Below are 15,340 nucleotides of genomic sequence, written 5' to 3' on the forward strand. Positions count from 1 at the left end.
TAAAATGTGCTGTCAGCGTCCCTATAATGGTGATTAGCAATCAGCAGTGACTATTATAATTTCACTCTGATTTTGTAATTTAAACTTAATTCATTGTCAGACCTGTGAAATAAAACAGTTTTGGTTTAAAATAACAACAGAGCCCTTTCAATTCATTTTGACATCTGATACGAGAACAGTAAGACATTCATATAAATAAGACGTTTGAGATTGTATCAAAAAAAGAGGTAACTAGTTAAAAATTAGTTATCATGCTGTGTTAACTGAGTGCTGCAGCACTACCTTTTTGTGAGTTTTTTGTGGCATGTTTTCTGTAATTTTTATAGAATTCCTGTTTTAATATAAAATAACAGAAAAATTTATTAAATGTGGTCCAAAAAGCATGGGTTACTTCTGTGTGACTTTTCTCATTTTGATTGTAGCATTATACTAGGTATACATCAGTGATACTTCAGCAAATGTAACCAAGAAGAGGACTTTATGCTCTGTCCCTAAAATTAAGAATATTTTGCAGGGTTTTATCAGTGTATGAGAACTTCCTGTTTACTGGCTTGATAATATACATTTGCTTATTGCAGGAATTGGTGATTTCAGTGTGTGGGAATTTTCTGGGAATCCTGTATATTTCTGCTGCTACGATTATTTTGCTGCAAATGATCCCACCTCAGTTCATCTTGTGCTTTTTAGTCTTGAAGAGCCCTATGAAATACAGTTGAACCAAGTGATCTTTTGGCTTAGTTTTCTAAAATCTCTTGTTCCAGTTGAGGAACCCATAGGTATGCTATAAGTATTTTATTTTTGCTAGTGCTTCAAAATGTGGAAGGAAAAAACAATTATAAATAATTTTGAAGGTCTTCTAAGTCGAGCTTCTTCATGCTTCTTCTCATTCTGAATTTTCTTTCTTTGTACAAGTTAAGTATACATGGATTGCTAAAACATGTGCAACAAAGTCATTAATCATGTGATCAAATTATCATGGGAATGTGCAAGATTTTCTGCATAACAGTAATTCTTATTAATATTCTGTTAATAGTCTAATTAATGATAAAGGTATCAAATAGTATTGTGATTGAAATCTAGCATATAACTGGATTTTCCTTAGGGTTAATAATACTAATAATCTTAGAACCAGAGAGCTGGAAGGGACCCTATGGATCATCCAGTCCCTGTCAAGGAGGCACAGTGGGGAATCGGACTCCCATCCTCTGGCTTCACAGCCAGATACCCGAACCACTGGGCTATCACATACACTCATTTTCATTAAAATACTACTTAAGAAATTCAAAACTGCCCAGTCTGATTCCTGTAAAATATATTTCCAGTGAGAAGCTACAAAACATCACTATCAGGCAGAAAATAAATAGTATATTAACTAGTTTAACAATGTCTGTGGGCACTAAAGCGCATCTTCAGTTTTTAATGTGTTTTGAAATAAGTCTAAAATATTAATTTTAATTAAAATGTATAGATTCATTATGTTATTTTGTTAGTTTACATGCATCCTAACTTTACATTACAGTGTACTGTTAACATTATTGGAAATATTTCATGTACAGTTGAAACCTCTTTTTACAGAGCCAGAAATATAGTCCCGTCTAGCCACCCTGAAAATATATTATGCCTGGATTTCCACTTAGACATTAAAATCAGCTGTGAATGTTGTCATTCATATACTGTATTATAATGCCATCAGACCAGTTTTTGGATTACAGCCAATATATTCATTTGGAATAAAGACTTGCATATAGGTTATAAAGGATATAAATCCAACGATGCATTGAACATCATTCTGTTTTCATGAAATTAACCAAGTTTATATACAGTGGTGCCTCGCTTGACAAGGATAATTCGTTCCGTTGAAATCGCTGTTAAGCGAAATCCTCGTCAAGCGAAACGAAAAAGCCGATTAAAATGCGTTCAATGCGTTCCAATGGGCTAAATACCTCAGCGTCCAGGAAAGATCCTCCATTTTCGTTGCCTGTAAAGCGAGGAATCCATCCTAAATCACAGCGGGGAGCCATTTTGCACAGCGGGCAGCCATTTTAGAGCCGCCAATCAGCTGTTTTAAAATCGTTGTCTAGCGAAAAATCGGTTCCCAAAGCAGGGAACCGATCATCATTAAGCGATTTTTCCCTATTAGAACATCGTTTTGCGATCGCAAAAACTTCATCGTCAAGCAGTTTTGTCATTTAACGAGGTAATTGTTAAGTGAGGCACCACTGTACTTTGTTTGTGATACAGCATTTGAATGATTTATATATTGTGGTCGTTATATTGATTGTTCCGTTATTACTGTTGAGCATTTGCTAAAGTATAGGTAAGCCCTACAGAGTTCTACAGATATCAGTATTTAGTAGAATTCTTAAAATATATATTTCTCTTTTCTAGATTATGTAAGCAAGTAGACTGTGTCGATTTCTGTTCAGTGGTGTTACATCATTCATGTCCCATTTTGTATCTTTCTCTCTTTCTCATTCTTTTTCATGGTATCTCCCAGGCTTTCCTACTTAACTCTCATTTAAGTGAGAATTCTTTGTTTGTGTAAGTACTGTAAAATTGCATTCATATCACTATATGAATGTTTTAGATCATTCATTTCCTGCATATAATAGTCTCGGCTATAAGCCTGTAGTACTGTAGACAAGTGAGGTCTGTAGAAGTGGCAGTAACTGAAAAAAGGCAGTACCTGTCCTCTAAATACTTACTTAGTTTCTTGTGACATGGATGGCTTATGAACGTTTACTCCCTTTCTTAATGCCTTTCTCTGGTTTTTTAATAGAGCCAAAATATTGTTGGAAATGATGAAATATTACCATGCTAGACAGAGTCAGTCTCTTAATATGAGGAAAGTTTTTAAAAGTATGTTGTCGGGGAAAAACCTTCCTCCTCCACCACCCCTCAAATTCTGTGGGTTTTTTGTCTTCTGAAGCATTTGGGGGAAGACTGAAAACTCCACTGCATGTTGGATTGGTGGCTACCCATGCGGATATTGTTAACCTTCCACGTTCTGCTGGAGGAGAGTTCCTGTATGACAAGGATACATCACTTCTGAAAGAAATCAGAAATAGGTAAGACAGAAATGTAATATAAAGCAGAGGTAAGCAACCTCCAGAGGTCCATCCCTGGATCTTAGAGGAATGCAACACTTCCTGCCAGTACACCCTTTCAGATTTTTCCTACAAAAATGTTTATTTTAACTTTTAAAAAAGCCTCCTTGTGCCCTTTACAACCCCTAATATATATTTATTATTTATTTTTAGTTATGCTCTTCCTTTCTCCCAGCAGTAAGGCCTAAAGCAGCTTACAAAGAATTGTAGAGCAGAAGTATTAAAACAGTTAACAATACAATAAATTACAGTATTAAAAGCAGCTGAACATGTTAATAATTAAAGAAGTAGTAAACAAAATGCCTTTGAAACAATTTTAAAACACATATAAAAAGGTAGAAAAGGCAAATTCCTCTTAAAAATGCATTCCTTACCAGCCTGCCTAGAAAGAAAGCTTTGCCTATTGATGGAAGGATAGCAGGGAGGGGACCACCTTGGTCTCCCATGTAATGGAGTTCCATGCTCCAAAAGCAACCACTGAAAAGATCCTCTGTTGTTAGCACTGTTTTAAAGTCTGCATTCTGCAACTTTAGTTTAGGGCTTTATAAATCAAAAACAGCAGTTGAATTGTGCCCAGAAATTGAGCCACTGCCCATCTAACCTGTAGAACAGAGAATTTTTGTTCTCTTACAAAAGACAAAAAAATTAAATTTGAGGCCTCTAAGTGGTGATGTAGGGCATTCAAAACATGGTAGAATTGTTTTCACTCTGCCTAGAGGGCACAAGGGGACTTTCTGAGCCAAAATATATTTAAAATATCTAGATATGTAAAAACTTTTGTAAGTGAGTGTGAGTGTTCAGGGGCTACTTTGACCCCCAATATAAAGCATGAAAAATTGTATTGTATTAAAAAATAAAAATTATTTGTGGATTCTGTGCATGACACATAAGGGTTTTGCACGTGTACAGAACGTAGCTCAGAATGTTTTAACATGACAAAGTTTCAAGGTGAGAAGCCCTCACTATACATGCTTTGGGTTTGGTTTCTGCCTTTGCTTTATTCTGAGAACTTCCAAAGCAGCCATGAGACAGTGCATCAGCATGAGAAAGAAAGATTGGTGATGTAAATACACAAAGGACCACAGTTATGGGTGAGCAGTTTGCAATGTTTTTTCTTCTCTGTGGACCATATGTATGGTTTAAGGAGCAAACTGGCTTACTGAGAGTGGATGAATGTCACTGTAGTACCGAAAAACCCAAAGGAATTGTCCTTACAAGTCCAGACATCCACATATTGCTGCATATGTGCTGATGTATAGCTGAGTGTTGCAGCTCAGCAGAATAGACAGATTGCCATAGGTGTGGCTTCTGTATCATGAAATGCACATACATAATTCCAGGAAGGAGCAACTGGGCCAGCTCAGGGTGGGCTGAGGCTCACAACCTGGGTGAGATGAGATGTTGAGGCAAGAGTAAGAATGCTGGACTGGTTGGAGACAGAGAACTGCTTGGACTTTCTGAAGGAAGTAGGGCACCTAGGAACAGGGGTGAGCCTTCCTGCCTTGAAACTTTGAAATTTTAGAATGTTTTGAATGATTTTCTGAACAGGCCCACAACCCATATGTGACTGCACAGATGACCATTCAGAGAACTATTGCTGCAGGTAAGAAACTTGCTCATTTTAAAACTTCTGTGTATATGCCAAGACTGTAAAATACATCTGATTATTACAATTAAAGCATGATTTTTTTAAAAGACTATGCTTATGCACAGGTAGAGCCTGATTCACACGTAACAGGAAACAATGGTTTTCCATTAGGAGAATGTGTTGCTGCAGTCTTTAACCTCACTCAGTCCTCTCCTCAACATGTTAGTGGAAAAGATTTGGTGGGTGGGTGGATGTACTGCCCCATTAATGCAGTGTACTATTATGAGTACTTCACAGCATAATAAAATACACAAACATATAAAAGAAATGTATAGATAAACAGTGGAATGAATAAAAATAATCAAAGAAACAAAAACCGATGCCACCCAAGGCATATCTCTGTGACAGCAGAATGAGTGGCATGAAATCAAGTGGGTCATTGTGAAAGACCTCCCTGAAAAGCAGCATTTTGAGCTTTTTAGAGATAAAAAGTTTTTAATATCTCAGTAAACCTCACTTTCTCATTCTGTCTAAATTTGGGAAGTTGTGACTTATTTTGACTATGGTTCAAACAATTCAGAAAGAAGTCACCATTTATATATTGTGGTTGTTTGAACCAAGCATAGTTAGAATATGTCAGTGTCTCAACTTCAGACTTAATAGGAAGCTTCACTTTATTCAAACCTAGAAGGCGAGAGGACCAGTGGAGTTATAACTGAAGCAGACTACTGTGATGTTTATACTGCAGCTGTGTGCACACTCACGTTAGAGAAAAGCTCCAATGAACCTGATGGAGCAAATACTGTTTTCCAATAAACAGGCATGGAATCACACTGTTGGTGTATTACTGCATATGCGATATGAAGAGAAAACCTGACTTGCCACATTGCTTCTGTTTTTAAAACTTAACTAAGAATAGCAAAAATAAAAATCAAGTAATTGTTTCCCTTTTAGGTTTGGGAATGACCTTCACATTTTGGATAGATTATTTATTTTGGATGCTGGGGCATCTGGCTCAAAAGATATGAAGATTCTCCGAAATCACCTTCAAGAATTACGCAGCCAAATTATCTCTGTAAGTCTCATCTTCATGCTATAGACAGTGTGATACACCCTATTTCAGGTCTAAGTGTAGCTTGGATTAGAAAGGTTGCCTGGTTTACTGGGAGAAAGTAAAAGAACTATAAGATGTGTTTAAGCCAAATTTTTATGGGATACAGAGGATTTGTTTTGTCTCCGCCTGAGCTCGAAGGAGCTAGAAGGAAAGAAAATGAATTGGCCATGTGTCCAAAAATACTTTTGGCACTTTGTACTACTTAAAAATTAAATTAAATTAAATTAAATACCTGAGCATAACAAATATTTATTCCAATGCAGCAGGTTTCTAAACATATTTCTGTAGTGTTGAGTGTTCAACTAGTTTTGAAAAGCTGTGTCCATTTTGTACAACATGTACCTCTCAGTGATGTTAACGTTATTGCTATCCTGTCCTTCCTCCAAAGAATTCCTCCCATGGAAGTAATCACCTTGTCTCCCTAAAAGTGCTGAGAGTGGATGAGTTAGCCAGGGCTATCTGCTGAGCTTCATGACTTAAGTCAAGACTTACACTCAATACTCCTTAGTTCAAATTTAACATATAATGTAGTATACACCACAATGATGCTTTCATCTTATGTTTACTGTTTTTATTCCATTTATTTATTTATTTTCAACTTATAAGACATAAGACATAAGAAATTTATTTGTCATTGCACTCACAAGTGGGTGCAACAAAATGTGGTGCTCTTCCCCAAGGTAAAACTGGACAACACTACAAAAAAAAGTTAAAATATACACAACTTTCACCATCCAAATATAGATACCCCATTTTCTCTCAGCAATTAAAATTCCACCAAAAACCTATGGCCCCGCATTTAAACTCAATACTGCATTTGGGTAAAAACTGTTTTTGAATCTGCTTGTCCTTGCTTTCAATACCCTGAATCTCCTTCCTGATGGTAATAGTTTAAAGAGCTGATATCCCGGATGAGAGGAGTCTTTCAGTATGTTAGATATCTTCCTCTTACATCTGTTCTTATACAATTCTTCCAAAGAGAGAAGTGAACAGCCAATGATGTTTTGGGCCGTCTTAATCACCCTTTGAATTGCCTTTTTCTCTGCCACTGTGCAGCTCGTGAACCATACACAGAGACAGTAGGATAATATGCTCTCAATCGAACTCCGATAGAAGGTGATTAACAAACTCTCAGTCAATTGTTGCTTTCTAAGAATCCTTAGAAAATACAACCGTTGTTGTGCCTTCCTGATTAACGCAGCGGTGTTTGCACTCCAAGTCAGGTCATTTGTTATGATAGTCCCAAGAAACTTACATTCAACCACCTGTTCCACACAAACTCCATCTATATACAGTGGCTGAATGTCTGCTCTTTTTTTCCTATAGTCCACTATGAATTCCTTGGTTTTTTGGATGTTAAATAAAAGATTGGGGTTTTTTGCACCAGCGGGATAGCTGTAATACCTCGTCCCGATACGCAGACTCATCATCCCCAGAGATAAGTCCTACTAGTGTAGTATCGTCTGCAAATTTGATAATCCTATTACTGGGATGGTTATTGGTGCAATCCGATGAATAAATGGAGAACAGTAGTGGACTAAGGACACAGCCTTGTGGAGTGCCAGTGCTGAGTATCTTGTCAGTAGAGATGTAGTCATTCAGTTTAACCCTTTGTGGACGATTTGTTAAAAAATCCAAAATCCACAGACAGATAGAATCTGGAAAATCAAGATCTTTAAGTTTGTCTATTAATCTGTGGGGTATAATGGTGTTAAAAGCAGAGCTAAAGTCCGCAAACAGCATTCTTACATAATTCCCTTGTGTTTCCAAGTGGGATAAAGCCATATAAAGCACAGTATTGATCGCATCCTCGGTTGATCTATTTTCTTTATAAGCAAACTGAAGCCCATCAAAGGGATCAGGAAGGCAGGAGATAATATATTTCCGAACTAACTGCTCAAAGCACTTCATTAAGATTGAAGTTAGTGGCACCGGCCTGTAGTCATTCGGACTGTTTGTAGGCAACTTTTTAGGCAGTGGAACGATGACGGAAGCCTTGAGACAGACGGGAACTGCGCATAGTGTCAGGGATCGATTAAAAATTACAGTCCATATCCCGGCTAGCTGATCAGCACAGTCTTTTACCACCCGACCAGGAATTAAGTCGGGTCCAGCTGCTTTTCTGGAGTTAACCACTTTCATAGTCTGTCTCACATCCTGCTCATTCACAATGAAGGGGGGACTCTGCTGAGTAAATGATGGCAAACGAACAGTTTCAGTTTGATCGATCTCGAATCGAGCAAAAAAGTTGTTCAACTCCTCAGCCACCTCCACACCTCCGCCCGAGGAAACCTTTTTTGCTTTGTAGTTTGTTAGTTGTTGAACCCCCTGCCAAACTTGCCTCATGTTATTGCTGAGAAAGCAGTCTTCAATTCTCCTCTCCTGAATCATTCTTCAGGTGCCTGTGTATTTTTTTTCCAAGAGTAGAGCATCATACGTACATCACATATAGAAGGATATGTTATTGTGTTAACCAGAAATCTCTTCAGTACTAGAAAAGCTTTTGTTCTGTATGGCTGCTCCTGTGTCTACTGCTAAATGGCCAGCAGCTTCATCTTGTGTGTAAACGTTGTCAGTCTCAGCTCATCTGTTAGACTTTGTCTCTACAGCAAGGCGTATTTTATCGTATAGTTTGTCTCTGCAATAAACATAAATTTCTTTCTTGTTGATGAATAAAAACTACTTGAAATTCAGCTGCACTCATTACTCCAGTGAGAGCAGAATTTTTCATACTCTTTTCTGAAAAGTAGAATTTGATTAACTATCATGTTGCAGAAACCTTCTTTCATCATGTTTTGTACATTGTAATTGGAAACTAATGTACCTTGCCAAAGCCATGTTCCACTGAGAATCTGTTCAGTACTAGCAGGCATTCACCTAAATCGGAAATATTTTTCTTACATATTTTCTGCCGCATAAGCATACATTTTAAGTTCATACAATTAACATTCTGAAACAATTACAAGAAATGTTACTATTTTCATTCCTGAAAGTTCATCGTGTCATATACTTTTTCTGTGGAAAAACAATACTAGGATATTTCTGATTTTTGTTAGGATAGGTTTAATACAAGAGATACAGTCATGATGTGGGCTCTCTCCCTCCCTCTCCCTTCCTTTTCATCCCTCCGTCCCTGAAGCATATTATATAGAAAAGGGAAAGAAGAGAGTGAACCACCATGAAATAACGATTTGTTAAAATGGCAGGTGTTTGTATTATATTTTCACAGTCTGTGCTTTTCTTTATGTAGTTTACACAGTACCTGGAGAAGGAATGAGTATGACATTTTGTATGATTTGTGATTTCTTACTATTATCCAGTCTTGTATTCATTTTCTGAATGATTTTCTTGAAGCAGAATTGGTAGGATAACGCAGCCTTCATCATGGGCAAAACTCACACAGGCTGTTAGAGCCACAAGATCTGTGGCAGTGATTTCAGAACATTCCTGTTGTATTATTAGCAGTGAAATAGTATTTATAGATAAACACATTTGATGGTTTCCTCCAAGTGGGAAGACTTTTGTTACAATCTAAGTAAAGAAAACAGTATTCTGCAAATTAGAACTAATAATATTTCTCTATAGACATGTCCACCTATGACTCACTTGTGTGAAAAAATAATCTCAACCCTACCATCATGGAGAAAAATGAATGGTCCCAACCAACTAATGTCACTGCAGCAGTTTGTGTATGATGTGCAGGATCAGCTTAATCCATTAGCAAGTGAAGATGAACTAAGGCATATTGCCCAGCAGCTACACAGCATAGGAGAAGTAAGTATTGTGCATCAATACAAGATTAATTTTATTATATCTGTTCTGCCTGCCTTACATTGTGATGATCAAAGGAGTTCACTGAACCTGGGTTTGGTTTGGTAGTCGACCATAACTTGGGGTTCTGACTTCCTTTCCTCACTTCAAGTCTATATTGTTGTTATTGTTTAGTCATTAAGTTGTGTCCAACTCTTTGTGGCCCCATGGACCAGAGCACGCCTGGCCCTCCTGTCTTCCACTGCCTCCCGGAGTTTGGTCAAATTCCTGCTGAATTTAATTCTGTTGTTTTCAGCCCAGTGCTGAAGCTTATCAACATCATTTTGAATTTTTGTTTGTTTTCCAGAATAATAGGTATTCTATTAAATTTTCTGTCATCTGCAAATTTAATAAACATTTCCTGCACCTCTTTATCCATGTCATTAATAAAAGGTTGTGGCTACCAAAGTCCCAACTGGTAACAAAAGTATTTTATTCAGTCTTTTCTACTATAATGAAAATTAGGCATGATATTTTTAAATTTTTAATTACTATTACAACAACTATTCACCAGGAATCCTTCCAACCAGAATTCTGGCAGCTGTAGCCAAAAAAATTAGGTTCTCAAAGGATTTTCAGCAAACACATCTGAGGCCTTCCATGCAGCTATTGCAAATGAAGAGAGTATATGAGGATCCTGTCGACATTATCAGACTGTAAAAACTGAAATTTCTCCAGTTTCAGATGGACAAGGAGGGACCATAGTTACATCCATAGGACCTATATTAACTACAACAGAGTCAGAGCAGATCCAAATAATTTTGCCTATTCGAACCTGTGGTCCCCTATGAGCAAAACAAAAATGGTGCTGTATATCCAGAGTTGTGCCATGGTATTCTCCTGATTGTGCGTTTCAAACCTCAGTTCTCAAATGTGTAAATTTGTCCATATGTTTCTTTTTTTTCAAATGTTGGTATTTTAATTCAGTGTCATCCTTAAATTTCGGTAATTGCAAACAATTTTGTGTCATTGTGTGCAGTTTGCTCACAACCCAAAATCAAAGCAGGGATTCTTTACTTAGCAGCAATCTGCCAGTGATGTCATTTCCACTATCCTGGTCGAGCGACATAACAGCAGATTGGCCTATATAGCTAAATAGTTACTGCCTACAGCACCACTTTGACTAACAAGATATATAATTTATCTAATTTCTATATAACATATTTTCATAATATCTTATGTAAGATGAGGCAAATACATAAATACTTACTTGCCTGAAAACCACCCAGTGAACTTCCAAAGCTGAATAAAAACTTCAATTTTCTACATACTGTCCAAACTCCTTATCCATTTTTACAACTAATCTGTATTCTTCCCTTCAAGCCATACCAGAATGCTTTTATTTTGTAAAATTCCTAATATTTGTTCCTGTGTTTTAGCTAAATTATTTTGTTGGAATCAATGGGAAATTGTATTTTAGATGCCAGAATGACTTGCACCCAAAGAAGGTACTTTCCTCTCAAGGGGATTGCTTTAAACGTTGCTGAAATTCAATTGCAATGTAATTTATTGTTGTTATATACTGTCAAGTCACCTCTGATTTATGGTGCGCCAATGAACAAGCCATCTCCAAAATGTCCTCTCCTGAACTGCCCTGCTCAGCTCTTGTAAACTCAAGCCTATGTATTCCTTTAGGGCAGGGGTCAGGGAACTTTTTTACCTTTTACCCCCCCAAAAAATTTATATACGTTGACATTACCCCCCTTGGCTCTTGCCGTCTGCGGTCGAGCCCCGCCCCGCCTCTGTGCTCACCGGGGACCTGCCGCCGCCACCCGGGCAGCCATTCTGGAGCCACCACACCTTGGCGAGGGGAGGCAGGCACCGCAGGGCCGGCAGGTCCACTGGCCATGAGCTCAGGTGAGGCAGGGTGGGAAGGAGGCCTCCTCACCAGTGCACGGGGCAGATGGGCACGGGCAGGAAGGAGAGCCCAGCCAGGTCTCTGCCGGGCAAAGAGTCCAGCTGGCCTGGTACACTGCCCTTCCCCCATACTTCGGAGGCAAGGAGGGAAGGCAGGTGCCCTGTTCAGTTCCTCACCGGTGCTTGCTTTCCCCGTGACAGAATGCCCGCCTACACACAGCATCATTGGAAATAAAATGCCTGGATGTAAAATGCCTGCCGCAACCGTTCTCATTACCACCAGGATTTTCATTTTTTATCCCATTTGGGGTAATTTTCCCCGTTCCTTGACCACTGCTTTAGGGGGTCAGTCCATCTTGTCTTTGGTCTTCTTCTTTTGCTGCTGCCTTCAACCTTTCCAAGCATTATTATTTTTTCCAGAGAATCTTGTCTTCTCATGATGTGCCCAAGGTAGGACAGACTCAGGTTCAACATTTTTGTCTGCAGAGGTGGCTTAGGCTTAATTTGATCTAGAATCTGCCTATTTCAACTGTACGGGCTGTCCCACAAATGTTTGCAAAGCAACATAAGCAGTTACTACTACTCCACTCATGGTTATTTGTATCTAACCCTATGACTGACATTCTATTATATAGTATAGTAAGTTGAAACTAGAGTAGGGCCATTTAATAAATGAGGATTTGGTGAGACAACTCCTCTGTAATTTCCTTTGTCTCAGTGAGCCTTTTCTAGTTGTAACTTACTTTGCTAAGTAACTGAATTTGAGTCTACATGTTCTTAACAGTAAACATTACTGTTTATTAAAGAGCGATATCCAATTAATGCATGATAGAAAGTAAACAGATGCCAGCCTATGTGTATATCCACAAATGTGTTTTTCAGAATTGCACATTCTACAAAAGTCGCAGGACTGAGAATCTGAAAACATGTTGTCCCTTTACAGTGAATGGCTCACTTTTTATTGGCTACTTGAGAGGAACAATTGTTATTACCTGTCTTGGAGGGAGGGGTTTCTCTTGTATTTGGAACTGACTTCAGACTTGCCTTTTATTCAATAGATCAATATAATGCAGAGTGAGACAGTCCAAGATGTTGTCCTTTTGGATCCTCGCTGGCTATGTTCAAACGTCCTTGGAAAACTCCTGTCTGTAGAGAACCCAAAAGCCCTCCACCACTACAGAGGTCGATACACAATAGAAGACATTCAGCGCCTGATACCAGACAGTGATATCGAAGAACTTATACAGATCTTAGATGCCATGGATATCTGTGCTCGTGACCTCAGCAGTGGAACAATGATTGACATTCCTGCCTTAATCAAGACTGATAGCCTCCATAGATCTTGGGCTGATGAGGAAGATGAAGTTATGATTTACGGTGGTGTGAGAATTGTTCCTGTGGAACACCTAACTCCTCTTCCTTGTGGAATTTTCCACAAAGTTCAGGTGAACCTGTGTAGATGGATTCATCAACAGAGCGCAGAGGGAGATGCAGATATACGTCTGTGGGTAAATGGGTCAAAGATCATGAATCGTGGAGCTGAGCTTCTTGTGCTTCTTGTCAACAATGGTCAAGGTATTGAGGTTCAGGTTCGAGGCTTGGAAACAGAGAAGATCAAATGCTGCTTACTCCTGGATTCTGTATGCAGCACCATAGACAATCTGATAGCCACAACATTACCAGGCCTCTTGACTGTCAAACATTATCTCAGTCCTCAGCAGCTGAGGGAACACCATGAGCCAGTAATGATCTACCAGCCAAGAGATTTTTTCCGGGCACAAAGTCTAAAAGAGACGTCATTAACTAACACAATGGGTGGCTATAAAGAAAGCTTCAGCAGTATATTATGCTTTGGGTGTCTTGATGTCTACTCACAGGGAAGTTTGGGAATGGATATCCATATATCGGATCTGAATCTGCTTACAAGGAGGAAACTGAGTCGGCTTCTGGATCCACCTGATCCTATGGGCAAGGATTGGTGCCTTCTTGCTATGAATTTGGGCCTTCCTGATCTTGTTGCAAAATATAATACAAACAATGGGGGTCAAAATGAATTTGTACCAAGCCCATCCTATGCCCTTCTGCAGGAATGGGGAAATGCTCCAGAAAGTACAGTGGGTATTCTGATGTCCAAACTGAGGGAACTGGGCCGCAGAGATGGAGCTGACTTTTTATTGAAAGCATCCTCTGTGTTCAGAGTCACTTTAGATGCAAATGGACAAGAAGCCTACGCTTCAAGCTGTAACAGTGGGACCTCTTACAATTCAATTAGCTCAGTTGTCTCTCGGTGAGAAACAAAGTTCAAAAAGCGCACACTTTTTAGATTGTGATAGTGAGCAAGGATTCCATATGGCAGTTATGTGTGTTTCTACATTACTGAGCTGCCACCATTCCCCCACATCCTTTTTTTAAGTGACCAATCTTCCTACTTTTAAACTGTGACCTGTTGCTTTTATTTTAATTATAAAAGGCTGGTAAATTTCTAGTACCTTATAGTCTGTTTCTGGGTATACATTGTGCTGCTTAAGTAATATTTTAACTGGGAAGACTCCAGCTTTTCAGTGAGCCAACTGTTGTTTTTTAAATCATTTTTATTAACAGAAGACAACTATGTAATGTGATTAAAGCTCATGTCTTATGTCCTCATTTTTATTCATTATGCTTGTTTAATTTTTTTTAAAAAATATTTATAGCAAAGTAGTGCTAGTCTGTTTGGATTTTAACACCATGCTTAGAAACGAAAAAGCGAGTGCCTTTTGCAGAAGATAATGTGGTTAAAATCAAGTGATCCTGCTGAAGCTGTAAGACAATGCTACCTCTATTTCACTGTCTGCATGCTGGTTGTTACAAGTGGTGCTTGCCTTTGTGTTTTGCTGGAGTCAAGATGTTTGGTAACAAGAAACTTGTTCTGCTGAAGAGCTCTTGTGTCGGACCATGAGGGTAGAAACATGTATGACATTATAGGTTCTTATTTCCATTGAAGAAGAATGGAAACGTTAAAATCTCACTTGCACCTTCCATTATTTCCATGTATCTCAGGTAAAGATTTTACACAAGTGTAAAGTTCACCAAGGCACATACACAAGTGTTAGCTAAATGGACTTATTCTGTATTTAACAGTGATCATTTGTGCAAAGCAAATGGATTTTCACCTTCAGATACTAGTGTGCTTATTTCTTATACTTGAAGGTTTGGTATTTTTTTTTAATTGAGGAAAGCAAGAATTTCTTGCAGTGAGAGAAACTAAATTGGTATGAGGGGAAAAGACCATTTCTTCTGTTCTGAAAAGCATGTAATTTTAACGGTACAAGATATATTAAGTGTATATACATATATAATTTATGTATATATTAATACTGTTTTCCCTTAATCTTTGTTGTGGTAAAATTTAAAAGGATTTTTTTACAAATAAATTGTTGCTTGTTGCAACTTTTTAATTGCTCCTTATTTCTTAGATGCAATCCTATCAGTAGCCAACAAACTAAGCAGAATTCTATGGTTTTACTGTACTAACATGACTTCAGTTGCAACTAAGTGGCAGTGTTACAACTAAGGTACCATTTCACACACTGCAGTTTTTCTATATAGAGACTGAAGGACAGACACTTTTAAGAAGTAAAGCACAATATATCTCAAACTAGGTAGCCAGTAATACTGCTAGAAGCCACACAAGAGGAAAACTAGCTTATCTCCTTTTTTTTTCTTTATTATCTTATGTATCGGGGAGTGTTGGAGTGCAATCCCAGACAAATACAAATGCGAAAATGTACAAGGATGTTTTTGAAGGTTTGCTTTGCTAAGTAGTCTGTTTTTTGAGTGTGTGAAAAGGAAATGGCTTTTAGTACAAACAATATCATTCCTGGC

At 38.2% G+C, this 15,340-nt stretch overlaps 1 protein-coding gene and 1 long non-coding RNA gene across 5 annotated transcripts in view; both read left to right on the top strand.

The window, feature by feature from the left end:
• Positions 1-14,905, top strand: part of DAPK1 (death associated protein kinase 1) — a 115,889-nt gene extending 100,984 nt beyond the window's left edge. For 2 of the 4 annotated variants that reach the window (XM_020805825.3, XM_020805824.3), the window contains exons 22-26: positions 579-776; positions 2,930-3,068; positions 5,650-5,770; positions 9,395-9,583; positions 12,535-14,905. In XM_020805825.3, the coding sequence (XP_020661484.3) occupies positions 579-776; positions 2,930-3,068; positions 5,650-5,770; positions 9,395-9,583; positions 12,535-13,767 (1,880 nt within the window). In that variant the 3' untranslated portion in view covers positions 13,768-14,905. Of the gene's footprint in view, positions 1-578; positions 777-2,779; positions 3,069-4,655; positions 4,711-5,649; positions 5,771-9,394; positions 9,584-12,534 lie in introns of those variants that run through there. The other 2 variants (XR_013542066.1, XM_072992313.2) reach the window with 2 other exon arrangements.
• LOC144586963 (uncharacterized) lies at positions 48-381 on the top strand. The gene is made up of 2 exons (XR_013542067.1): positions 48-117; positions 228-381. It is a non-coding gene; the product is annotated as an uncharacterized LOC144586963 (long non-coding RNA).
• Positions 14,906-15,340: the final 435 nt, after the last annotated feature.

Source organism: Pogona vitticeps, chromosome 2 (genome assembly GCF_051106095.1).
Source record: "Pogona vitticeps strain Pit_001003342236 chromosome 2, PviZW2.1, whole genome shotgun sequence".
Lineage (NCBI taxonomy): Eukaryota > Metazoa > Chordata > Lepidosauria > Squamata > Agamidae > Pogona > Pogona vitticeps.